The following is a 26,262-nucleotide window of genomic DNA, read 5'->3' on the forward strand; positions in this document are numbered from 1 at the left end:
TCTGGAAAGTATTTACTGAGCACCACGTGCTTTAGGTGTCTGAGCATCAGATGTAGGTGGACAGAGATGGGCAGAGCCATAGTCCAGTCCTGAAGACACTCACATGCTCATGGGGGCACGAGAGAAGTGTCTGGGCACTGACCTAGCCATGCCACATGTGCCGTGACAGGGCACCGTGCAGGGAGAATGGCTTCCCCAGAGGAGATGAGGTTTGATTGATGCTCCGAGGACAAGGTGGAGAGGGTCAAGTGGAGAAGGGGTCGGGTGACCCAGATGGAGGGTGCAGCAGGTGTGAAGGCAAAGAGGTGGGATCCATTAGCAGTTGGATGTGGTTCTACTATGAAACAGAGTAGGAAGCAGAGATTGTTAAACAAGGCTGGATCTGTGGCCAGAGTTTGAGACTCGGTGACAGAGTCTCAAACCGATAGTGCCAAATGAAGGAACATCAAGGAGTCCTGCTGGGGGCGGGGGTAAGGAGTTTGTGCTTTGTCCTGAAGATGGTGAAGAAACATTGAAGAACACTTTGCATTTGAGTAGTCAATCCCAAGGCACTTCCCCACACATTGAAATCCCAATACACCAAGATCCTATAGCTGTTGGCATCTGAGATCTCACAACCCACAGTCTCTGGAAAAGCCGGGATGCAAACTCAAGTTTTCAACCACCGTGGCCAGTGTTCTTTCCCCTGAAACAAAGAAAAAGGAACAGCAAGGGCTTGAGCCTGGGATTCCCCCACTTCATCCTTGGAGTCTCCTCTTATTATAATTAACTTATCCCATAGGTGCAAGTGGAGCTAAGTCAGTCAGTTGCGCAAGAAGCAGGGTGGTGTCTAGAAGGAGCGCTGGAGGAGGAGGCGGGAAAGCCAATGTCTTTATTCTGAACTTATTGGCAGCGGGTCCTTGTGCAAGTCTGTTTCCTCTCTGGGCCTTGGTTTTCTCACCTGTAAAGTGAGGTTGTAGAGTTTGGGGATGGCTCAGGGGTTCTAGTCCACATTCAGTGGATCTCAGCCTGCCTCAGCCGAGCTGAGGTAGCCGGCACCCTTCTGAGAAACACAGACCTGACCGTGTCCTCTCTCAATCTCTCCCTCTTTCCCCTTTTCACTCTGTTTTGTGGGCGTGTATGCGTATATCTGTTTCTCAGCCTGCCTCTCTCTTCTCATCCTCTTCTCTTTCCCCACATCAGGGGCTGCTACTTTCTGCCTCTCTCAAAGAGCCCCTCCAAGCCCTGCCTGGTCTGCTAACAGCTTTCAGATGTGTCTCTGGAACAGTTCTACAATTACAGCTGAGACAGGCAGAAAGCACATGGCCTTGTGACTTCTGACCCAGGCCCGTAAGGCTGACATCTTCCTCTTTCGGCACCCCTCCACCCCCACTGGCAGGGTGGCCTGAGGACTCGTCTATCCTGGGGCCTCTACTGACATGTTGGGTTACTCTAATAACACACATAGAAGCTACCTTTTGGGGAGCAAAGATTGAACCAGGCAATGCTGCAATCAGTATATCATTGAGCCTTGATCCCAAACTTGTGAGATACGGTTAACTTCACCCTGTTTTACAGGTGCAGAGACTGAGGCTCAGAGACAGTGAAGTGACTTCCCAAGAACGCTCAGCCAGCTATTGGGGAAAGCAAGATTCTACCCAGGTTTTATAATTTGAAAACCTAAGACTACTTCTTTCCCAGCATGCTGCTCTTCATGCTGCTTGGCTAAGTAGAGAGGTGACCCTGGACCCTCTTGGTGGAGGAAATATATTACGGAAGCATCCTGGAAACATAATTGGCCAGTGGGAAAGCAGCGTTTAAATTTTTTTCTAACTCCTCATGTTTGGAGACTCTTTCACATACTTACTACAGCCTTCTATGTTCCCCTCGGTTGAAATGCATCTCCTTTTTAAAAATGTGTACCCTTGTCCAAATAAGTGCTCTTTATATGGCCTTTATTAAAATTTGCAACTTACAAGCCACTTCTCATGCATCACTCTACGTAATTCTTGAGACAGCCATGCACTGTCTCTACAATTAGCCCCATCTTGTTGATGCAGAAACTGAAATTCAGAAATGCGATGTGATATGCTCAAGTTCATTCATTTACTCAAATATTTAAAGTGCTGTGTTAAGTGCCAGGGATATAGCTGTACCCAAGCTTCAGGCTAGGGTTTGGATTCTGCCTCTGCCACTTCCTAGATGTCGTGTGGGTAGTAAGTGCTTGCACAGTGTTACCCAATGCTCTCCTTACCTCCCTCCTTTGCCACTTACTAATTCTCACATCCTGGAGTTTGACTACGATCTTGCCTCCGACCCTTCTTCCTGGTCATAACTCACCTTGTATAGCACTTACATTTCACATTCATCCACGCTGACCTGTGAAATGGACAGCAGCCTCCCTAGCACAGATGCTTGATGCGGAGAGGTGAAATAAGCACAGAGGGGTAAAGTGACTAGTCCAAGGTCACAGAGCCAGGGAATAGAATGGAAAGTGAACGCAAGCCTGGCCATCTCCAAGGCCAGCCTTCTTCCTCTGTCACCTACTGCTTCCCTTGACTGAGACACTACTGGACGTAGTAAGTGCTAGAACTGAGCTCCGCGCACAGTGCCGAGATATGACAGGTGGAGAGAGATAATCCCACATCGCAGTGCTGTTGTTCTCACGCCAAAGGCTGAACCCAAAAGGTCCAGAAAGAAGATGAATAGATTGGCTTGCATCTGAAGATGGGACCAAAATATTCCATATTTAGGCCTCTTAGTCACGTCTATCAGGTTTAGACCCACACTTGTTTACCCTTGCCAGCACTCCAAGCCAGCTGTTGAAGATGAAAGATAAAAGGTGAAAGGAGATTTGACAAGATAGTATAGTACAATGTAGTTAAGAGTATAATCTTTGGATTTAGACAGACCTAAGTCCTTGTCCCCCACTGCTACTTACTTAATATGTAATAATAGGTCAATTACTTGACCTCCTTGGAACCAACACCCTTACTGATAAAATGCAAACAGTCATGGTACCTGACGCATACATTATGAAGATTAACTGGAGTAGTGCATACAAAGGACCCAACACCGATGATGGCAGCCGTGCCTATCATTACATTTAGGAAGTGGGCTAGTTTTCCTGCACTTGGACTGACAATTCTTCAGAGAGGGACTTGTTTCTTTTGTTTCACATTTGGGGAGACTTAGGATCAGAGAGGATAATCAACCAGCCCAAGGTCATACAGCTAGTGAACCTCAGAGCCAAGGTTTGAATGGATGCTGAATGTCTGCAAGGCTCCTTCTGCTTCTGGGGCTCTGGGTGACCTGTTCCCTGCTTGACCCCTCACCCCAGTTCCCTTTGCAGCATATTGGTGGGACAGCTCAGTGCTTACATTCCTGCAGTGCTAGGAGGTGTCTCTGTCATGGGCCTAGTGGCAGTGACCCATAGCAGCAAAGAATGTGGAGGCTTGCTGCCAGCCTGGCTCTTGGCGTCAGAAACACAGACCTGGCATGACTGATTGATGAATTCCGATGTGCGCCCAAAACACCAGCTTCCCAGTAAAGGCAGGATGGTGCTAAGGTACCGTCTGAGTTACGACAAAACTCAGAATCAATATCGAGGAATAAGCTAAAAACACATTCTTGGGATGGCATGAGTACCTCTTACAGTTCTTCGAAAGAGAAATCGAGTTATTCTTAAAAAGGAGACTTTCACACAAAAAAGACAAATGGTAGTTTCTCCAGAAAGATACTGGCTTCTGCTTACTGTGCCCCCTGTACCAAGAAGTTCTGATTTATAGTGCCTTAATAAAAACAGCCTTTGGACTATCATGTCATGAGGTATTAAAGCTGAGAGGCCCTCTGAGATTTCCAGGTTCGGACCCTCTGAGCTAGTGGTGGTGGAGCTGGAGCAGGCAAACGGCAACTGAGAGTTCAGAGTATGGGTTTTAGAGTGAGACAAACCAGGATACAGGTCTTGGTTTTCTCATTGTCTAACTGTGATTTTGGACAAATTGCCTAATTTTTTGATCTTCAGTTTCCTCTTCTGAAAGATGGAGATAATGAGAGTGATTATTTTAGGAGGTTTTCATAAGATTAGAAAAACATGTGAAATGGCACTGTTTCAACATACTTGGAGTTTGGCAAGTGTACCTAATGGACTTGTATTTGTACAGAGGTGATATCCACAGACCTTTAGTCAGAGGATAGTAGCTGATAGTGGCTAAATGCATGGGCTTTGGAGTCGGACACACCTAGACTTAACTGCCGGTCTCAGTAATTACTGTGTGGTCCTGGGCAAGCTGCTTTCCCTCTCTGAGCCCCGTATATAAAATGAAGAGAGTAATAGCAGTTATCTTGTAGGATCATCTGGGGGAATTAATAGCAATAATGCAGATAAAACTGCATAGGTCCCTGCTTGACACATATTAAGGACTCAGCACAAATAATGAATTTGGACAACCAGCTCATATTTATTAACTACCTAATATGAGCAGTCAGTCAGGGTTCATCATTCCACAACTTGGAGTCACAGTGTTATGCCCATTTTATAACATGAGGTAAGTTGAGGTTTTGGAGAAGGGGGAGAGGAAATAGGGCCCCTGGGACTGTAGTTTCTTCTACCTGACCCAGAAAACCCTATTCCCACTCCACGCTGCTGCTCTACCCTTGAACGCTGGTGAAAGAGGATGGCATGACAAGGACAGGATGCTGAGACGCTTAGCCCTTCTCCCTTCTATTCAGATTGTCGCTGGCCTCCAAGGATTACCTCTTCTTGAAAGTCTACTCACTCCTTTGACTTTGTTTAAACTTCAGAACTTGGAGATCTGGAGGTGTGAAGGGTCAGAGAGCCTTCTCAAAGTAGGCCAGACAACCGTGTCTACTCTAGAAAGAATTCTGTGCCCTGGATTGGACCTGAATCCACCAGGTCTGCAGTTTACCAGTTCTCTCCGTCGAATACCACACAGGCTGCCTATTCCCCCCAGTACAGCATGGGGCTGCAGGCAACAACGCTGAAAGCTGGGGACATGCCTTGTACCTAGAATAACTCCCAGACTCTATCATGGCCCACAGGGTCCCCACCCACCCATCTTCCCACTCATCTCTCTTTGCTACAGCCGCACTAACCGTCTACTCCTCCAACAGTCTGGATCCTCCTCACCTCAGGACCTTTGCACTTAACTGCGTTTCCTGCCTGGAATGCTTTTCCTCCCATAAGCTAGTTCCTTCTCATTTTCATGTCTCAGATCAAACCTCTCAACAAGAAGGCCTTTGCGGACACACCTGTCTAAAGCAGCCACATCCCCCTTCACTTTAGTCTATTATCATTCACCACTATCTATTTTTTTGCTTACTTTTTGTTTAGCTTTACGCAAGCAGGGACCTTAACTCTCTTGCTCATCTTTATAATCTTAGCACCTAAAATAATTCCTGGCACACAGTTAATGCTCAACCAAAACTTGTTAAGTGAATGAATGAAAGAATATATAAATGAGTATATAAAGCCATACAAGATAGCATCGGGGTTTACTTCTCAAGTCCTGGATTCAGACTGCTCTGCCCCCCAGTAACCGTGAGACCATGGAAAGGTACACAGCTAAGTCTCAGTTTTCTCCTTGGTGAAATGCAGGTGAGAATAATCCCTGCCTTCTAGGTTTGCTTTGTAAATTAAGAGATTATGTGCAAAATGCCCAGCAAGGCAGTTGGTGTTCAATGCATGCTTAATAATTATCATTATTTTTCTTTCCAAATCATTTTCCTGCAGCCTAAGCATCCCTGAGTTCTTTTTTTTTTTTTGCTTGTGGCCTTTTTTCAAGTTTGTTTATTTATTTATTTATTTTTGGCTGTGTTGGGTCTTCGTTTCTGTGCGAGGGCTTTCTCTAGTTGCGGCGAGCGGTGGCCACTCTTCATCGCGGTGCGCGGGCCTCTCACTATCGCGGCCTGTCTTGTTGCAGAGCACAGGCTCCAGACGCGCAGGCTCAGTAGTTGTGGCTCACGGGGCCTAGGTGCTCTGCGGCATGTGGGATCCTCTCAGACCAGGGCTCGAACCTGTGTCCCCTGCATCGGCAGGCAGATTCTCAACCACTGCGCCACCAGGGAAGCCCCTCATCCCTAAGCTCTTTCAACTATTATTCCTGTGCTATGATTTTGTGTTCCTCTTTGGAACTTCCAGGGCCTTTTCTGAAGTCACAGCCTTGTGCTCTGTTTTCTTGTTGTGCTACAGGTTCACTCTCTATGCAGTGGATACACGAGGGAGGCACTCAGAGCTCAGCACAGTGACCCTGAGAACCGCCTGTCCGCTGGTAGATGACAATAAAGCAGAAGGTAGGTGACCCATTTCTTCACTTCCGAGGTAACTCCCATATTTTCGCTCTCTAAATTCTGCACCCAACGGTCACTAACCACCACTACTTTCCTGCCTCACACACATACTGGCACAGGGAGAAGAAAGCCAAGGGACTAAGGAGGAACATGGAGATAAATTAATCAAAGCCATGAAGGAAATTGAGACGGACCAGCAGTATCTTTGCCAGTAGAAAGACTTGCTCCTCTGTTATAGAATCTGTGTTCTGACTTAGAGGCAAGGAGTGGTGGAGAGTCAGAACCCCATGACTGTGTTCTGCCCCTTGGCCTAGGCTTTTAGGGACCAATCCCTTTCTTCCACTTCAGGCTACGCTAGAGCTGGCAAATCGGTGGCACCTAGAGGACCACTTGGCTTTGCTGCACTCATGGCAGATATCATTAGCTGATCACAGCACACCTTCCCATCTAGCCCAGGGGTGGCCTCAGAATCCTCAGCGTAGAGCTAGAGTCAGTAACTATCAGTCAGAATTAGCATGCAAGATGAAACCTTTTCTGCTATTCCTTGTCCATGAAGTTGTAAACATTAGGCAAAATACCTGTCAAAAAAAATGGAACCAATAAATCAGATCTACCGTATACTTAGTTCTTAGACAATGTGTAGATACAGTTTCTACAAAAACATGATGGTAGCTCATGGGACCTGGTGGTCCACTTCAAGTTGAGCAGATATTTTCTAAGAACCCTGGTACAAGGAATGCAGAAGAGACATGCTCTTCATCTTTCAGGAGTTCACATTCTAGGGGGAGAGAGAGAGAGACATTTCTTCAAATGGCTCAGTCATAAGCTTGATGACAGATGTTTGTGTGCTACCTACCAGACAAGAGGAGATGCTGAGATACTGAGTCTCAGAAGGGAGGGGATTTGAGATGGTTTCCTGGTAATTGTTTTAAGTATTTTTATTTTAAAATAACACATGAACATGGTTTAAAAATAAGAACAATAAAGATTAGAGTAGAAAACTTTACAAAGTAAATGCTCCTTCCATCCTGAACCCAAGTCCCCCAGACTGTCCTGAAAGCAATTGCCATTAGCAGTGATGTGGGAACGTACATAAATTTTGTTCAAAGTCTTCAATGATGAAAGAATGTGCCTCCTATTCAAGAGAGCAGCCCATAATGAATTTTAGTTACATCAATTAGTAGGAATGACTGAAAGAGTAGAAATTGCCATGAATGGCAAACAGAAGAGTCTAGATTTTCTTTGAAAGATTTTTGAATGGAGAGCTGTTAGACCTGATCACAGAAATGTGTGGGGAGTATTGCAGAGAGGAGATAGAAGTTGACTATTGAGATGAGCCCAAGACAGTTTATTTAAGCCTCTGCACTTGTTTGGAATTTTCTGTTAAATCATAGGCACAAAACTTACGTTAGGGAGTGCAATTATAAGCACTAACTTTGTGCCAGACCCTGTGTTGAGTGCTTTACATGCACGTTTTAATTTAGTCCTCCCAATGCCTCTCCAGACTATATATCGTTATCTCCGGTTGATAGATAGGAAAACTGAACACAGCTGGTCAATGACATATTCAGGATGGAATTAAGGTTTGTCTGTCCCCAAAGACCACACTAGTGAACTCCTGCATGAATATGCCTTCCTAGTTGCAAGGCATGCTTTTGTCCTCCCTTTTTCCTACTGTCCGGTGATCTGTGCCTGCAATTCTTCCTCCCCAGAGATAGCTGACAAGATCTACAATCTGTACAATGGGTACACAAGCGGGAAGGAGCAGCAGACTGCCTACAACACACTGATGGAAGTCTCCGCCTCCATGCTGTTTCGAGTCCAGCACCACTACGACTCTCACTATGAGAAGTTCGGTGACTTTGTCTGGAGGAGTGAGGATGAGCTGGGGCCCAGGTGCGTGGGCATATGAGCGCGAGTGGGGTGGTGAATTCTTCTTGCTTCCATTTGACTTTACTGGAGCCTTTCTTCCATAGGCTGGGAATGGGCTTTATGAAATAAATAAGAGTGGCAGTCACCCCGGTCATGTCAGGGTTCGAGAGGGGAAGTGGGTAGGGAGAATGAAAGAATCTTGGAATTTTAGCTTCTTAGACTCCTGGAATGTCAGATCAGAGACCCCAGTGTTCTTTCAGTCAATCCCTCCCCTTATTCACCTTCCACTTGCAGTTTTAGAGATGGGAAGCGTAGCTTCCTTGAGGGGATATGTCCTAATCAACATCGTAGAAGAGCATGGTGACAGGGTCATGGCCCCTAATCTAGGGCTTCTCCTACTCTTTCATAAGAAATCCGTGGGTTTTTTTTTTTTTTTTTTTTTTCTGAAATAAAGTCCATTGGTAACCAAGACTAAATACATTCATAAATTCAACGCGTACTAAGGCACAATTTTTTGTCACCAGCACTGACTATGCCAACCACTGTGATAGTTGCCATGGAGGATTCAACCATAACTAACACACAGTCACTGTCTTCTGAAGCTTCACAAAGTAGTATCTGAAACGGTGGCTGCATTTCATGCCTTGCACCCAACAATGACATCCGTTCATTTATTCAACACAAACTTAGTAGCCCCTCTTTTAGGTCGGTAGTTGATAACGCAATGTTAAAAATGTAGAAACAGTCCCTATCTACGCATAGCTTACTGTTGCAGGTAATTAAACAAGCAGTTGCAAAGAATAGGAATAATAAGGGTCAAAAGAATAGACGAAAGGGGCCCTTTGGGGAAGCAAGGCATAGACACTCGGTCTAGGTAACGCAGTGAAACCCCCATAAAGGCTGAGACTCTGAGGCCTAAAGGGTGAGTTAAGGTCAGACCAGTGGAGGGAGAGGAGGATTGGAGGGGTTAGGGCCAAAGGAGTAGCCTGTGAAATGTTCAGAGGAAATAATACTACATAGGCAGGGGTTTTCCTCTTAAATTTTGGTCATTTGCCTGCCACCTTTATGATTTTTGTCATATCGCCATACCATATGCAGTTCATTTCTTTTCTATTTCTTCCTTAGGTCCACTTATTGAAAATACATTTGAAACGAAAACACTGTATCATTTTGTAAAGGGAAAACTAGCACCATCTACCCTTAATAAAGATTAAACTTAAGCATTCAGTACAGTGGAAGAAAAACAAAACCAGAAAACAATGTAGTTCAAGCCTAGCTGAGCCTGAGGCTTTCCCTTTAAAAAGGGAGATTAGCGAGTGTTAGAGAAGTACTTAAGACACAGTCCTGAACTAAAACTCTCTTTCTTAAAGTAATCTGGAGGAGGGGAAGAGAGTGAAAATGGGAAATGCTTTTCCTCAGTGTGATTCATTGTTGTTTAATACTGGATCTGTGATCTTCCTGAGTACCACCTAAAATCCTTTCTCCTGCCCCAGGGGAACTCCTTCTACACTTTGGTAAACACTGTGTGGAGGAACTGAAAGAATTTCTGTGTAGTTGGAGCCAAGTGTGTGACAGCAGGAGTGGGAAGAGATAAGAAGGGAGAGGTCAGCAAGGGCCAGTTCCGAATGCCCTGTAAGTAGGGTTAAAGAGTTTGGATTATCTCTCTAGAGTAATGGGAAGCTTTTCAAGTGTTTTTCACAAGGGGGAGATGTTATCAGATCTTCAAGGGATAGAGATCCCTCTGACTGCAGTTAGAAGCCTGGACTAGAGGTGTCTAGACCAGAAGGAGGCAGTGAGGCCATAGAGGCTGTTGTAACAGTAATCCAGGAGAGATGGTGCAGTGCCCTGGGACAGGCTAGTGTCTGTGGCACTGAAGAGGATTGCGTGACTTCCTGAGATACTTAGTAGGACAGCGTGTTATGCCTTAAATAGCTTTAAAATTACCCTGTAAACTAGGCAAAGTAGGGTATCCTCCCCATTTTATGAATGAAAAGGAATTGGAGGCCCCACAGGGTTAAATGAGCTGCCCAGAGTTTGCTATGGAGTCCGGTTCTGCCCCGAGCTTTCACCCTGAGCCCTTACAACACTTGCAGTAAACCCCAAGAATTCAAGGCTTGGTTGAGGGATAAAAAGGCTCTTTCCCTTGGGCGGGGCCTTATCTGTTTTGCTGGGTCCTAGATTGTAACTTTCTCCCTTTCACATGAAAGAAATGTTCTTTAGATAAAAGCTAAAAGAGAGCAGACAGACAGAAGCACAGAGCCCCAGATGAAAGCTTTTGCATGAGTCATCTCGGCTGCCATCTTGCCTGGGGACAGCGAAAGGCATTCTACTTTATTGGGCTTTCCCACAGGGTTCAGGGATTTTAGGTGGAAGCTAAACCAGAGCTTCACTCCTGACTTTGTCTTTATTATCTTCTGGGGTCCTTCCAGGACATAAATCTTCTGGAAAGGCTTTCTGGTCGCCCACAGAGGCAGAACAACCCACTCAGTAATGGACCCGTTCACCTCCGGCCAGCTGGTCACCAGCCACTATATGCCAACACCCACTGTGCCACCCAGCTCCCTCCTTCTTTGGTCTTTCTAGTCTCTTGAGGGAATCTGAGATTTCTCTGGTGTCCCACACTGGCATCAGCAGGAATCAAGGCAGCTGCATCCTAATCCATCCTGGCACTGCTAATAAACTCACTGTGCAACCTTGGCCTGTGGCCCTCTCTGGCACTCAGTCTCTTTATCTATAAAATTGTTGCAGGAAGGGGGTCCCTTTCCAGAGCCTGAGAGTGGGCTCTTGTCTAACACTCAGAAATGAATTGTCCGAGGAGACACATGTGCTGGCAAAGCAAGAGACTTTATTGAAAAGGGGCGCCTGGTCAGAGAGCAGCAGGGTAAGGGAACCCAGGAGAACTGCTCTGCCACGTGGCTTGCAGTCTCGGGTTTTATGGTAATGGGGTTAGTTTATGAGTTGTCTCTGGACAATCATTCTCACTCAGGGTCCTTCCTGGTGGCACTCGAGCATCGCTCAGCCAAGATGGATTCCAGCGAGAAGGATTCTGGGAGGTTTGTAGGACATATGAACTGGCTTCTCCTCTCTCCTTTTCACCTTTCCCGAATTCTTCCAGTTGGTGGTAGCTTGTTAGTTCTGAGTTCCTTACCAGGACCTCCTGTTGTAAGATAACTCATGCAAGTGGTTACTATAGGGCTTGGCCAGGGCAGTGGTTTTGGTCAGTGGTTCCCCTAACAAAACGATAGTAGTACTTTTTCTTTTTTCTTAGCAGTGAAAAAGCTGTTTTCTAAATAAAGCTTGCAAAGAACCCCAGGTCTTATCTAGAAGTCACCTCCTCAGAGAATCCTCTAAAATTTCTACCCATTCACTTTATCACACCCTCGTGTTTTAATTTTCTCTGTTGTATCTACTAGTTTTAGTATCCTATATTGCTTATGTGTTTACCTCTGAGTTATCTATAAGATATTATCCCCACTACAATGTCAGTTTATGTATAGCTAGTGATCCTTTATGTCCCATTCAACTCTTGTAAGTAGGTGCTAAACGATTACTTATTGAATAATTGAATAATGGGATGAGTAGATGTGTGAACCAGATGACTACAGAGTTGTTCTGGTAGAAGCTAGAGTGGGTGGCCTGGAGCCCCCCTGCTGGGTCTCCTCTTCAACTTCCCCCCTCCAATCCCAAGGGTCCCTGAGGTCTACCTGAGCTATCAAGGATCTATATAGATCACAGTTGGAAACAACTGAATTCCGCAAACTCTAAGGTTTTTCTAGCTTAAAAATAACATTCTAAAAATAAAAAAAATTCATTGTCCTTGCAAATATTAAGAGACTTGAGGATATCCTCACTTATTAATTTATGGATTCATCGATTCATTTAATGTGCTTACTATGTGCCAGACCCTGTGCTGTGGGCTGGAAACAGATGAGCGAAGAGGACAGCTCCTGCCTCTACCAGGCTCAACATCTAGTGAGAAAAAGACTGGTCAGCAGGCAGATGCAGTGAAATATGTCACAAGAAACACAGTATAAGGAGGGTGAGCAGTGTGCTTTAGAGTGACGTTTATCAAACTTCAGTGTACTGGCGAATCACTCAGGGGCCTGGTTAAAATTCAGATCGACTCCGTAGTCTAGAATAGGCCTGAGAGTCTGCATTTCTGACAGGCTCTTCAGTGACGCCAGTGTGGCTTGTTAAAAAGCACCCTTTGAGTGACACGGTTCTGGATGCAGCTGTCGGTGCAGCTAATCCAGACCTGGAGCTCAAGGAAGAATTCCTGGAGAAGAAAGTGAAGTGTATGCTCAGAAGTAAAGGATGAACAGGAGTCCTCCAGGTGGAAGGGGAGGAGTGCTCGCATTAGAAGGAGCAACCAGGGCAAGGGTGAGAGAGGGTGGGGTAAGAGAATATACCTTGGTCAGGAAGGATAAATCTCAGTGGGGCAGAGAGTTCAAGGTGAGAAGGAAAAGGGAAAAAAACAAGGCTGGAGAGTTCAGCAGAGGTCAGATCATAATGGCTCTAACGAGCCCTGTTCATGAGTTGTTCTTTCTTCCAAAAGCTGGGTAAAGGTTTGAAACAGAGGATCACTGTGGGCGAATGTACCGTGCTTCTTAATGGTTAGCAAGTATGCAGAGCATCAAAGTGTAAAGGAGAGAGAGCGAGACTCTGCCTTGAGTTCATGTCCTAGCTTTGCCACCCGCTTGCTGGGTAACCTTGGACAAATTTCATCTCCATTCTGGGCCTCATTTGCAACATGAAAGAACTGAACTCCAAAGTCCCTTCCAGCTGCGAAGCCAAGGAACCAGCAAGCCCTGAAGGTCATAGAGACCAGAGAAGAGGCACACCATGAGTGTCCTTTCACCTCTAGCCCAGCATGGCTTGTTTCTCAGGAACCTAGGATGGCTAGGATAATAAGGGCTTTTCCCAGGAGCACTCTGAGGTCTGGTATCGTGGGATGAGCTCTATTAGGATTTTGTTGGCCTATAATCACCAAACCCCAAAATGTTCTCTACTCCTCTGTGGATTTGTGGTCATGTACCCCCATAAAATGTAGTGACAAAAGGGTGACTCTTCCTGCTACCTAATAAATCCATCAGGCCAATGTCCTCCAGAGCCTGGTTCCCATGGCAACCACAGGTTACTGCAAACAGCTGTTCAGAGAAGACCCGCTGACACCCAGCTGTCCCAGCCATACGGTTCCTATTAGGAGAATTGAAAAACTGAACTTATAGGTGGCCAGGGACCAAAATTTGCTCCAGTCAGAATACCCTTGACCACTCTTGAGCTTCTCAATCCTCTCAGTTATGTCTGATTAAAATGATAAGAGTAGGGAGAAGAAAGCAAGCACTTGAAGAGATTTGTTTCAGTGGAATTTATCTGGCTAGATTAGAAATGGTGTATTTCTGATGTCAGCCCCTCTTGCTTCCATGGCAGACATTGCTAATAGCTCACAGAAATCATCCCAGGATTGGTTCATTCTGGGATCTTTCTCAACACAGCCAGACAAGAAGCTTTTCCCATCTGAGAAGGATTAGCACATGCTATGAACTGTCATTGCTTTGTTCTTAGTGAAAATATTCAAGCCTGGGATATCAGTGTACCTTTTTCAGTCCAAGGTTATGTTAGCTCTTTCCTTAGATATCTTGGATTCACTCTCTTGGAATTTCTAGGACGTTGGGAGCAAGAGCAAATTTAGGCTTCTAGAGCCATATTCCTGTCATCTCAGATGCACTTTTATTTTTTCTGCATATTTCGGAAATCATGAAGGATTGTGCACAATAGATTTGCACATTAAGTGTTGTATTCTTCTTTTCTTGAAAGGCTGTGATTAAATCAATAGCATCTCTTAAAATTGATGATGTCTTAGAATGGATAAATACAGACAAGACAAACTATGACTTTTAACAAATGTCCCACAGAACATTTTCGCCACTGATAATATAGCAATGTACATAATTATCTTGAAGTTTCTGTCAGTTCAAAACTGAAATACCTTTGGGTTCATTGAGACTCAGTTATTCTTACCATCAGTTTAGGAATGAATTCTTGGAAGGTCTCATGGTTTCTTATGAGAGAACAAGGAGGAAACAAAGCCAAATGTAAATATTTTCAGTAGTCACCTTACAAATCATATTTCAAACCGGATGTTGAGGAAATATATTTACATGGCAGTACCTGAGCTTCTGGTTTTCTGTTTAGTGGGGGTGGTCTGAGGTTAAACTTGATGTGGATTTATTCTGAAAGTAACCCCAGTGAGCCACTGGGAAGCCATAAAACCATGAGTTCATTGCACATACTCATCACACCAGCTTTAAAATATGTGTAAGTGTATGCATGTCTTCAAAATGGAAATGCCTTTATTGTATTTTATCCTAAAGTAATTCTTGTTCATTCTGTAACATGTAAATGAGACAGATATATATATATATATATATATATATATATATATATATATATAAAATGGCAAGCAAAAATGTTGCACCCCTGAACCCCTAATCCCCACCCAGAGATAAAATTAAGTGTGCACGTATTTCTCCAGATATCGATATGGATGTGACATGGATATGCTTATGAGTAGGGAAACGGGTACAGACTTAAGGATACATTGACATCTACAGACCACAGTTCCATTTCCATCAGCTCTGCTATGTTTAAGAAGTACATACATTTTGTTCTGTTTTCTGCCTATTTACACACATGTACAAGTCTTTTCCTATGGATGCGTGTGTAAATACGTTGTCTTTTTGAAGGGTCTTTTAGCCAGTTAACTATATGAATGCATCACATATTAATTTAGTTCTCTGCTAAAGACCAAGTAGATTTCTTCCAACTTCTTTTCTATTATAAACAAATCTGGGTAAACATTTTGCCCACTTGCCCGATTACTTCCTTAGATCCATTTGATGCTCCCGTGGTATTTCATTCCCATTATAAACCTCTGCTAGAAAAGTGCTGTATTTTGAAAGCTAAGGACTGAAAATTATTAATCCCTTCTCCTTACACAATCAGGAGGAGCTAGATACCAGGGGAACTATATACTGTCCAAGAAGAAGGTGGGAAATATTAGTTGAACATTTATTTTGGCCCAGTCATTTTTATCTCATTTCATCTCCTGAACAATTAATTTTGAAGACGAAGTAACAGAGAATCAGTGGAGTTAAGTAAATTGTTCAAAGTTACACAACTAGTAAGTGTCAGAGCTCAGATTCAAAGTATTGTCTTCTGATGTCAAACTAGTGTCCTATCCGATATAACACATTGCATCCCAAAATATGTGCACAACTAACAGATAATATAGTATGAATCTCAACAGAGAAATGAAATGCTTCAGCACCAAAGAGGAACATGTGACTTAGGGTAGCTGGGAAGATCTGGAAGACCTCCTGAAGATGAAATTTTAGCGTGGCTTTGAAGCATGCACAGAATCTCAGTGAATGTGCTCCTCTCATCTCAGGAACCCGATGCTGTGACAGTTGTCGCAGCATGTTCTCTTGTGAACTGCTCGTCAGATGGTATTTCTCTGTGAATCAAGCCCCTAATTCCTCTTAGATTAAAAACAAACAAACAAAAGCAACAGAGATCTGCTCCAGCTCCCACTACCGTTAGATTCTGCTGTGGTCTGAATGTTCGTGCCGTTGCAAAGTTCATGTACAGTATTGCAAACCTAATGCCCAAGGTGATGTAATTAGGAGAAGGGGTCTTTAGGAACTGATTAGGTCATAGGAGTGGTGCCCTAATAAATGGGATTAGTGGTCTCATAAAAGAGGCCTCAGAGAGGTCTTTTGTCCCTTCTGCCATGTGAGGGGACAGTGAAAAAGTGCCTTCTATGAACCAGGATGTGGTTCACCAACCACCACACCAAATCTGCCGCTGCCGAGATCCCAGGTTTCCCAGACTCCAGGATATGAGAAAGATATTTCTGTTGTTTGTAAGCTCCCTAGTCTATGGTATTTTGTTATAGCAGCCCAAACAGACTAAGACAGACTCTTCTAAGGCATGCTCGATTTGATCATCTCCAGTGAAGGGGAACCCACTGGAGGTATAGAAAGACCCCATCTACATTTAGAAGATTTTAGTTTTAAGGTTTTTTATTGTGTGTGTGTGTGTGCCTTCTGTTAGTTTTTGAGTGGTTTGTTAACACTTGGGTGCTTTGCTGAAGCGATCTGAGATGCTGTCCTTACTCTGTTAACCCTAGTCAAATCGTATGACCAGCCTGAGGCTTACTTTTACCACCTGAAGAGTGGGACTAAAGTATGCACTCTAGAATTGCAGTGAGGATTACACTTAAGATGATGTTGCCTAGGTTTCTGGCACATAGTAGGTCCTCAGTCACCTGTAGTCATTATCATCCCTGACCCTCAGGGTTTCCCCCTCTTGTTTTCAGTTACTAGAACAACATAACCATCTTCCTAAATCCCCACTTCAGTGACACTTGACTGCTTCCAGCACTTCCACAGAAGACTTGCTTTTGAGACAACCTTCAGCATCAGGATCTGGCCGCAGTTTGCACATGTCCCTCTTACCAAAGTGAGTGGGGCTCTCCAGATGTGCCCTGACAAGGGCAGCGTAAATGGAAGTCATTATTTCCCTTAATCTGCCCCCTGAACTTCCAGAGGTTGTGTTCCAGTTTTTTTGTTTGTTTTGGTTTTCTATTTATTTATTATTATTTTTTTTTTGCGGTACGCGGGACTCACTGTTGTGGCCTCTCCCATTGCGGAGCACAGGCTCCGGACGCGCAGGCCCAGCGGCCATGGCTCACGGGCCCAGCCGCTCTGCGGCATGTGGGATCCTCCCGAACCGGGGCACGAACCCGTGTCCCCTGCATCGGCAGGCACACTCTCAACCACTGTGCCACCAGGGAAGCCCTGTGTTCCAGTTTTTTGCAACTACACCATTTCCTTGACTCTCATTAAGCTTGAGGTCAGCTAACACAGAGACTTTTAAGCTCAGCTCAGGAGACAGAGAGGAGGGAGAGAGGCCAATGGGGATATTTCCTTACTGTCTGTCCTCTTTTTCTCCATTCCAAGGCCCCCTTAGAATTAGGTCTGTGTCCGATAACTGTGTCAACAGTGGATCGGGTAATGGTGATGGGAAGAGAATGATCACTCCAAGGTTCTACAGTTCCCCGAAGAAGCGCCATCTGAGTCTAGCTGCTGACTCCTTCACAAGCCATTCCTGTCTCAATCTTGCCTTCTGGGACCGTGATAAATGAATGTGTGCTGTCCCTCCTTTACCTCTGACTTCCTATCCCACCAGGCCTGGGTCCTGTCTCCAAGGAGGAAGATTTCATTTCTGGTACTTGAGAAAAGTGGTCCTTCTGACCTGCGATTTCCCCCTCCAGGCAAAGCTTGGGGCATGCCTGGCCTTTGGTTTGTGAATCTCCATTGCCTACAATTTATCACCTAGCACTCTCACCTTTTGTCTCTCACCCATGTCCCCCTCCTTGGCCTTTGAGCACCTCCAACCCTTCTCTTCATGGCTTCACCCTCTGAGTTCTTCTGCCTTTGTTGTCTCATTGCAAACCAAGGTGCTGAGGCATAGTGTACAGTGGAGAAAGAGCAGGGGACAGTTAGGCAAACTGACATTGGTTTAGTGTGTGTTATATGCAAATTCCTGTGCTAGATGCCTATGGCGGTAGCTTCATTCCAGCCTAGCAGCGGCACTACAAAATAATGGTCTCTGTCCCCGTTTTACAAATGAGGAAGCTGAGGCTCACGGAGAAGAAGTGGCTTGCCCTAATGGACTCTGGAGCCTATGTCCTATCTACTATAAAATACTACTTTGAATCTTGGCTGACATTTACTGAGAGCTAAGCAAATTACCCAGGTTATCTCATCTTCCAGAAACATTGTTATTCCCATTTGACTTTGCAGTAACTAAGAGTTAGTATGAAGAGCTAGCTCATGACCCACACAGCTAAGTTATAGAACTAGGATTTGAATCTGGGTCTCCAGAGCCAAGTATTTCATCTTAGCTCTGTACACTTAGGAGCCCAGGTTCTAGCTTTGCCTTTGTTACTAACTTAAGGTGTTCCTTCAGGCAAATTATTTTCCAGTTTCAAACCTTAGTTTCCCCATCCATACAAAGGCTTGGTCCAGTTGAGTTCCAAGATCCTCTCTTTGGAAATAGCTGGGCCCTTGGAGACAAAGCATCTGGTCATGTTGGAGGACTTGTCCTTCCCAACCTCATCTTGTATTTATGACTTATCAGACAATGACTCTCCATCACCCCCAAAATAGAATACTTTACCATGGCTCAAAAGAGTCTGGATGGTCTGATCTCTACCAGACTGACTTGTCTCTCACTCACCCATTCTGTGCACTTCACCATTTCAAAAGACTGATGCTTTATGCCCTCTTTAGCCCAACTTTGGATGAGCTATCTCCTCTGCCTTCCCATCTACCTGAAAAATTTGTTTCATCATTGAAGACCTAGCTCAGATGTTATGTCCCCTGGCAAGATTTCTCGGAGCCCCCAAACTAATGATTGTATGCCCACTTTATATATTCCCGTAGCACCCAGCATGTTTTCCAACCCAGAACTCTCCCCCTAAATTAGAGGCTGTTACTATTTCTGTCTGTCTGTCTCCTGCCACTAACTTACATAAGTGCTCAAAGCTTAAACCAGTACACAAATCCTGATGGTGGAGGTGGTGGTGATGGTGATGTACTTTCTGACATGTATCAGGGGCTTAGTATGTGCCAACTACTTTTCTAAGAGAGTTTTACACTTATTAACTTATTTAATCCTCGCTTCAACTCCATGAGGTGGGCAAATGTTATTCCCTTTTTGTAAATAAGGAAATAGAATAAGTAGCTTTTTAAAAGCAAGAGGAGAAACAAGCTAGCACCCCTAAGTGCAGTGATAGGAAACACGTGACACCTGGCTGTGTCTGTTCATGGTTCTCGCTGCTGGTCTTGACCTCCCCAGGTTTCATTCTCCTCAATGCAGCTAGAAACGTTTTTAAGCAGTTTGTCTCTGAACCTGCTACTTTGTTACTTGAAAGTCTTCAGTAACCCCCCACTTACCCCTATTGAGGGCTTACTACAGATTCATTAACGTTTTGTTTTTTTAAACATCTTTATTGGAGTATAATTGCTCTACAATGGTGTGTTAGTTTCTGCTTTATAACAGAGTGAATCAGCTATTCATACACATATATCCCCATATCCCCTCCCTCTTGTGTCTCCCTCCCACCCTCCCTATCCCACCCGTCTAGGTGGTCACAAAGCACCGAGCTGATCTCCCTGTGCTATGCGGCTGCTTCCCACTAGCTATCGATTTTACATTTGGTAGTGTATATATGTCCATGCCACTCTCTCACTTCGTCCCAGCTTACCCTTCCCCCTCCCCGTGTCCTCAAGTCCATTCTCTACCTCTGTGTCTTTATTCCTGTCCTGCCCCTAGGTTCTTCATAAACATTTTTTTTTTTTAGATTCCATATATATGTGTTAACATACGGTATTTGTTTTTCTCTTTCTGACTTACTTCACTCTGTATGACAGACTCATTAATGTTTCTTTTTTTATTTTTAAAACGACCTTTGTGATAGATGTAGTCATTATTCCCATTTTATGGATAAGGAAACTGAGGCACAGCTGCTTAAACAATTTCCTCAATATCACAGAGCTAGTAAGTGGCTGAGGCAGGATTTGAACCTGAGCAACCAGGCTCTAGAGCCTGTGTGGTACACCATTACTCTATACAACAAACGCCCCAGCTTCTAAGCTCCAGTGGCTGGGCTCCTGCCACTTCTCCCGTTTCCCACTGTGAGCCCACTTGCACACCGTATTTCACCATGAAATTCCTTCTCTCTGTGCCTTTACCTAGGCTTCCTGTTATGCCTGTGCCCTCTTCTTTACCTAAACCTTACTCATTAATGAGGCTCAGCACAAGTTCCCCTTCTACAGGAAGTCTTCTTGGATTTCCCAATCTTACCTAGGCACTGTCCTCTGTTTCCCACAGCTCCCACGCCTTCTTTTATCATTGCTCTTGCCACGGGTGTTTCAATTTTACATCTGTCTGTCTTTTCCTGCTGAATCGGGAGCTCTGCCATATAATAAATGCTCTGTAAAGGAGCAACCAATGACTTTGTCTCCTTTAACTTCTCAACTGCCCCACTTGTCAAGTGAAGAAACAGGTTTGGAGATGTTAAGTAAAGTTCCCAAGGACACCGAGCTGCTAAGGAACAGAGCGGGAACTGAAACAAGGAGGGCTGAGAGTAAGCTCCTTGGGCTCCCCCTGCGGAGGCGCCTGCCAGAGGTGAAAGAGGCCTGTGGGTCAAGTGGTAACTCGAGTGTGATTATGAAGCTATGAATTCTTGGCACCTCAGGAAATATTCCACCCAAGTGGTGAACTATACAAAGAGGACTTTTTGAAAGGCACCTCATAAATCGTGCCCACAAAAGCTACACGCATAAGCCCGGCCCTTTTCCAGCCGCCTCGCAGGTGCCTAAAACAGTCTCCCATTTGTGGGGTCTGTTGTCGTAAAACGCCCTCCCTCCTGGGGTCTCAGAGGGGCATGGAGAGGACAGCAGGAGAGAGCCTCTCATTTAGCCCCTCAGGATCCCTAGGCATTTTGAGGATGCTGAGATGTAGAGAAAAATGGATTCCACAAGGAGATGGACACCTGGACAGCAAAGCTGACTTATGGTATGACCCACGCGAAAAGGTCATTCCTTTCCCTCTCTAAGCCTCCTCAGTTTCCACATCTTTAATGAGATTAGGTCAGACTAAGTCTCTGGTTCTCAAGTGGGGTGATTTTGGTCCCCAGAGGACATCTGGCAATGTCTGGAGGCAACTTTATTGTCATGCCTGGGGCTGTGGGTGCTCTTGGTATCTTGTAGGCAGAGGCCTGGGGATGCTGCTAAATGTCCTGCAAGACTGTCCCCACAGCAGAGAATTATCCAGCCTACATGTCAGTGGCGCTCCTGTTGAGAAGCCTCGGACTAGGGGATCTCAAAGATGCTTGCTTTAATTTTCTCTGCAGCCCTCGGGTCTCCCCGAGGATCCGCTGTCTGGTGCTACAGAAAGAGCTCTAGATAAGTGCCTAACGATGACCCCCACAGTCCAGGGCGCTTCTTGCTGAGACTAGTGTCCAGTATGACCTTGACCCTGAGACATCATCACAGCAGTTCTCTGTAATAGAAGCTATCATTAATGAGAGCTTACTCAGGACCAGCCTTTGGGCATTCCTCTTAGTTAATCTCACAACCAGTAAGGCCACCATCGCTATTTTAGAGATAAGAAAAATGAAATAGAGAAGTTCTGATTTGGGTATATACGTGTAAAGGCTTTCATGAATTTAGAAGCACAGAGGACAAGATTTTATTCTGACTATGAGAAAAGAGTATGAGAGAATTAGAAAAGTAAGAAAGCGGACAGAGCGGGCCTTGGTGGGTGTTCAGGCCTAGATCCAAATGCCCAGCTCAATGGTCAACCTGACGTTTGACCTTGGTCAAGTAGTGTCACCTCTCTGAAACCTGGGCTCCATGGCCATTGACTATAGGTGGAAATAACAATATTTTCAGGGCTGTTGTGAAGATTATATAGAAATTTTTAAATGTATGTACAGTACTTACCCAGCATCTAGCTCATGGCGTTAATACGTTTCAGTTGTTGTTCCTGTTGGCATTTATCATTGTTATAATAATTTACACTTACTTGGTCAGAGTCCTCAGGCTGCTTACCTTGTAACGCTTGTATCTCAGAAGTGAAAGTGTTAGGTCAAAGGTTATACCGCTCTTCTACTTTTTACACATTGCACAGTTAAAGAGGACAAGTTCCAAGGGAATTTTGAACAGGCGTTCAAAGTACCACATTCAAGTCAGGCACGGCTAGGGAATTGTTGGGACAAGAAGTCCTCATCTGTCTGCTGACATTTACTCACCCCCTTCAAAGGCCTGGTGCTTGATCTAGGCCCCTTCCGTCATTACCACCTCCTCTGTCTTCCAGGAAGGCCCACCTGATCCTGCGGCGTCTGGAGAAGGTGAGCAGCCACTGTTCCAGCCTCCTCCGAAGCGCCTACATCCAGAGCCGCGTGGACACCGTGCCCTACCTTTTCTGCCGCAGCGAGGAGGTCCGGCCTGTGGGTATGGTGTGGTACAGCGTCCTCAAGGACACCAAAATCACATGCGAGGAGAAGATGGTGTCCATGGCCCGAAACACGTATGGGGAGTCCAAGGGCCGGTGAGGGAGGGTGCTGCCCTCCGTGAGCACAGAGACTCTCCGTGGGAGGGGGAGCGGTGCTCTCGTGGATCCTGGGGCCTGGGTGGGCTGGGGGACAGCTGAGGACGGGCCTGGCAGATGAGGCTTGCCAGCAAGGCCAAAGCAAACTCTTTCTCTTGTGGATAGCCGACAGAGAACTTTGTAACCACTGGAATTATTCATTTCCCCCTATCTTTTATTTTTTTCTAAGATCTTATTTGACTCTATCAAAGTCTCTCCTTTTTAAACACTTTCTTCTGGATGGTGGTCAGTCCCAAGGCAGGAGCTTTCAGGTGGAGACCAAGAGGCCTTTCCCCTTCTTCCTCCCTCCTGCTACACTCAGCTTCCTTCCTGCCGTGGACCCCAGGAGGAGACCTATGGAGAGACAACTGGACCTCTTGAACAGCAGGAGGGCATCCCCGAGGATCGTTGCAGCGAGGAAGCTTGGGTCTCTAGGACTTTGTTTTTCGGACACGTTTGAGTCTGCAGGACCCCTGCCTCTTCCTGCTGCCTGTGGGTCTGCCCAGAGTCCCTGCAGGGCTCTCCATGCATTAAAAATTCCTATTGTCTCTCTTTCTGCTCGGGTGCTGTTTCTTACTGATGGGGGACTTCCGTCTGTTCACTCAACAGGTATTTATTTGTTCTCTCCTGTACACTAGGCACGCCACTAAAGACAGAGATGTTCCCTCTCCTCAGGGAGTGTACAGTCCAATGGAAATTATAGAGAGGTAGCCAGTTATTTCAGGCTGTGGTAGGGGAAGAATGGAGGTTCTCTGAGCTCATTGCTGGGTCGTGAGACAGCCTGGAGGGGTTCTGAAAAAGTGATGCCTACGCCCAAAAGATGGGGGGAGGAGAATGGAATTTGCTCCAGACAGGTGGGACACTGTGAATAAAAGCCCAGAGATGAGAGAAAGTATACTCCTTCGAGGGCTGCAAGCACTTTCATTGAGACTAGAGATCAAAGTAGGAAGAAGCAAGAGGTAAGGCTGGGAGCTAGGCAGAGCATTGGAAGCCGTGGACAAAAAGTTTGACAGTATTTGAAGTAACCGAAAGCCACTGCAGAACGTTAGCAGAGGAGTCAACTTGCCCTTTAAGAAAAACCATTCCAGCGCCAGAATGGAGGTCGGACCGGAAAAGGCTTTGAAGACGGTGACTACTGTCCTTTTCCAGAAGTGACGGCAGTTTGGATCCTGAGGTAATGAGGGAAACCTTCCACCATTAAGTCTACTTTTAAATGGCAATTGTTTACTCCGTTGTGTTCCCGGGGAGGGTAATGCATACAAAGAGGCTGTATATGTCCTTAACTTCCTGGCAGTAGCTCAGAGACGCTAGCTTGCTGGAGGAAATGGGATGTAGGTCAGGTGTTTCATAACGCGGGGACGACACCTGTTAGAGTGAAGGGCGCAATGGGAATTCAGAGGGGAAAATGCTGAATATCAGTAGAATAAAAGCAGTTGAAAATAAGCATATTTCTCGGTTTTGACGAGTGCTGATGAGATCCATAATCCCCTCCCCCAAAACCTACATGCTGAATTCCCACCAAAGGACCGTAATAATCCACATGGAGAAATAAAGCAGAAGGAGATCCTTCCAAACGACTCAGGTGCCTAAAGATCTGCTCAGCCTCCAACAATGTAAGCTCAAAGGTGCTCTTTTAAGAAGTTTTACTATTATTGGATTTACATTTCTGTAAGTATGAAGGTGGAATTTAGATGAATAAATTCCCACTACACTGTCCATGACTTCTCTTTACAGTCAGAGAAGAATAAACATCTTTCCAAAAAAGGAGGATGAAAAGAAAAGGAATAGAGTTCTTGCCTATCTTAGTTATGGTATAAAAGAACATCATAGATTAGGTGATTTATAAACAATACAAATTTGTTTTTCACAGTTCTGGAGGCTGGCAAGTCCAAGATCAAGGCATCAGCAGATTTGGTGTCTGGTGAGAGCTGGTGAGTTCATAGGCAGCCGTCTTCTTGCTGGGTCCTCACGTGGTGGAAGGGGAGAGGGATCTCTCTGGGGTCTCTTTCATAAGAGCACTAATCCCGTTCATGACCTAATCATTTCTTAAAGGCTCCACCTTTAAATACCATCACAATGGGGATTAGGTTCCAACATATGAATTTGGGGAGTACACAAACATTCAGTCTGCAGTATTGCCACATGCCAGGCCCTACTCTAAATTGCTGTCATGCGTACCCTTTCCGGAGCCCTAGGTCCCAGGCCTTTACCGAGTCGCCCCATTGCTATAGCTTTCCACTGTGTTGACACAACCTGAGGAAAAGTTTAGCTCAGCAGTTGCATAAAGTTAAATTCCCCAGTGCGCTGGGGCTGTGGTCTGAGCCTGATTAAGTTTGAATCTGCACCTGCCGCTATTCACCAGCTATTGCCCTTGGACGAGTAATTTGATGTCTGAACCCCAGTGTCCCCATCAACAAAATGAGGTAAATGATTGTCCCCGTGGCGTTATTGTGAGGCTTGAATGTGATAGCAACTATAATGCACCCAGCGTAATATAGAGTAGGGTCTTTTTTTCCTCTTAATAGACAATATTCATGATGTTATTAATCTTGAAGAGATAAGTAGGAAACTGTCTGCAAAAGTCATAGAGAACTCTGATTAAGAGCAGGAATTAATGACTAGCATCCCTGTGAGGTATATGGGTTGTAAATAGTATCAAAAGCTTAACTCGGAGAGCAGTGGCCACGGTGGTGGAACTTAACACAATAGCAAGAGCCCCAAGAAGTATGTGCTTTTCTCTGAGGCTCTCACAGACGGCTGTGGCCTCTGGATAGCTGCCCAGTTTGCCAGAGGTGGCTGGCCCCTGTGAATATCCACCATCAGGCTGTGCCCAGCTCGTTCTCCCGTCCACGCCCCTCCCTGGTTTCAGCCTGCTTTTCCTGGCACTGTGGAGCCTCCTGCCCTTTCCAGCCACCATAAGCCTCTCAGGAGTGGGATTGAGAAGCGTGGAGAGACAGGTGTGTGTGTGGGGGGGGCCTTGCCATCGCAGGCGAGGAAGTTAAACCAGTATTTGTTAAGCTGTTTCATTGGAAAAAGAAAAATTATTGAGGTACAAATGAAGCTTCTGGGTCCAGCGCACTGTCCCCTGCCCAGACAGACTGATTCACGCACTGCCACAACAAATGCCAGGGAAGCTCTTGTCTCACTCTGCTGGCAAAGATGGGACTTTCCATATGGTTTCCACCGCTGAATAGAGGAGTCGTGAACACACAGAGGTGTGTGTTAGGGGCGCACAGGAAATCGCCTCTACATGACTCCCATCCTCTGTATGGTCAAGAAGTGTCTTCTCTAGGCAGGTTTCACGATGGAAAGCGCGTTTCATGGACAAGTGCTGATAGCTACCATTCGGGGAGTTCTCCTCGCAGTGACTGGACATACTTATCACATTTAACCACGTGCAAAACATGCAAAACACTAGCCACGTGCTAGTGTGGTTACCATTTTTCCAATTAAAGAAAGTGAGGTTTAGACAGGTTGAATAACCTTCTTCAAATCCTGTAGTTAGCAATTCGTGATGTTGAGATCCTGAGATCTAAACCTGGACTGACTTTAAGTATTTCAAACTGGTGAGTGCTGTGCTTGCTACCTGCTAGGGCAAATGGGTGTAATGCCCCCCTTCTCCATCTTAAGTCAGAAACTAAGTCCCTCTAACTTCCAACCAATGCTTGAGTACTAATTTCCAGGTTTGGGGTACTAAGATGAACAGGACCCAGATCCTGCCCTTAAGAAACTCCCAGAACTTAGCTAACTAAATACAGTGTGATAAAATCAGACATTTTGGAATCAAGGCAATCTGAGTTTAACTACTGGCTGTGCAGTTTATGGTGAGGGAGGGCTGGACCCTGAGAGAAATATATAAAGCAAACTCAACAGGTCTTG

At 45.3% G+C, this 26,262-nt stretch overlaps 1 protein-coding gene across 2 annotated transcripts in view; it reads left to right on the forward strand.

Annotated features, from left to right (window-relative positions):
• ASTN2 (astrotactin 2) overlaps positions 1–22,938 on the forward strand; it is a 915,753-nt gene extending 892,815 nt beyond the window's left edge. For both annotated transcript variants that reach the window (XM_032635679.1, XM_032635678.1), the window contains 3 exons: positions 6,191–6,291; positions 8,001–8,184; positions 22,111–22,938. In XM_032635679.1, coding sequence (XP_032491570.1) covers positions 6,191–6,291; positions 8,001–8,184; positions 22,111–22,348 — 523 coding nt within the window. In that variant the 3' untranslated portion in view covers positions 22,349–22,938. The remainder of the gene's footprint in view (positions 1–6,190; positions 6,292–8,000; positions 8,185–22,110) is intronic.
• Positions 22,939–26,262: the final 3,324 nt, after the last annotated feature.

The sequence above is a fragment of the Phocoena sinus genome, chromosome 6, assembly GCF_008692025.1.
Source record: "Phocoena sinus isolate mPhoSin1 chromosome 6, mPhoSin1.pri, whole genome shotgun sequence".
Taxonomy (NCBI): Eukaryota; Metazoa; Chordata; class Mammalia; order Artiodactyla; family Phocoenidae; genus Phocoena; species Phocoena sinus.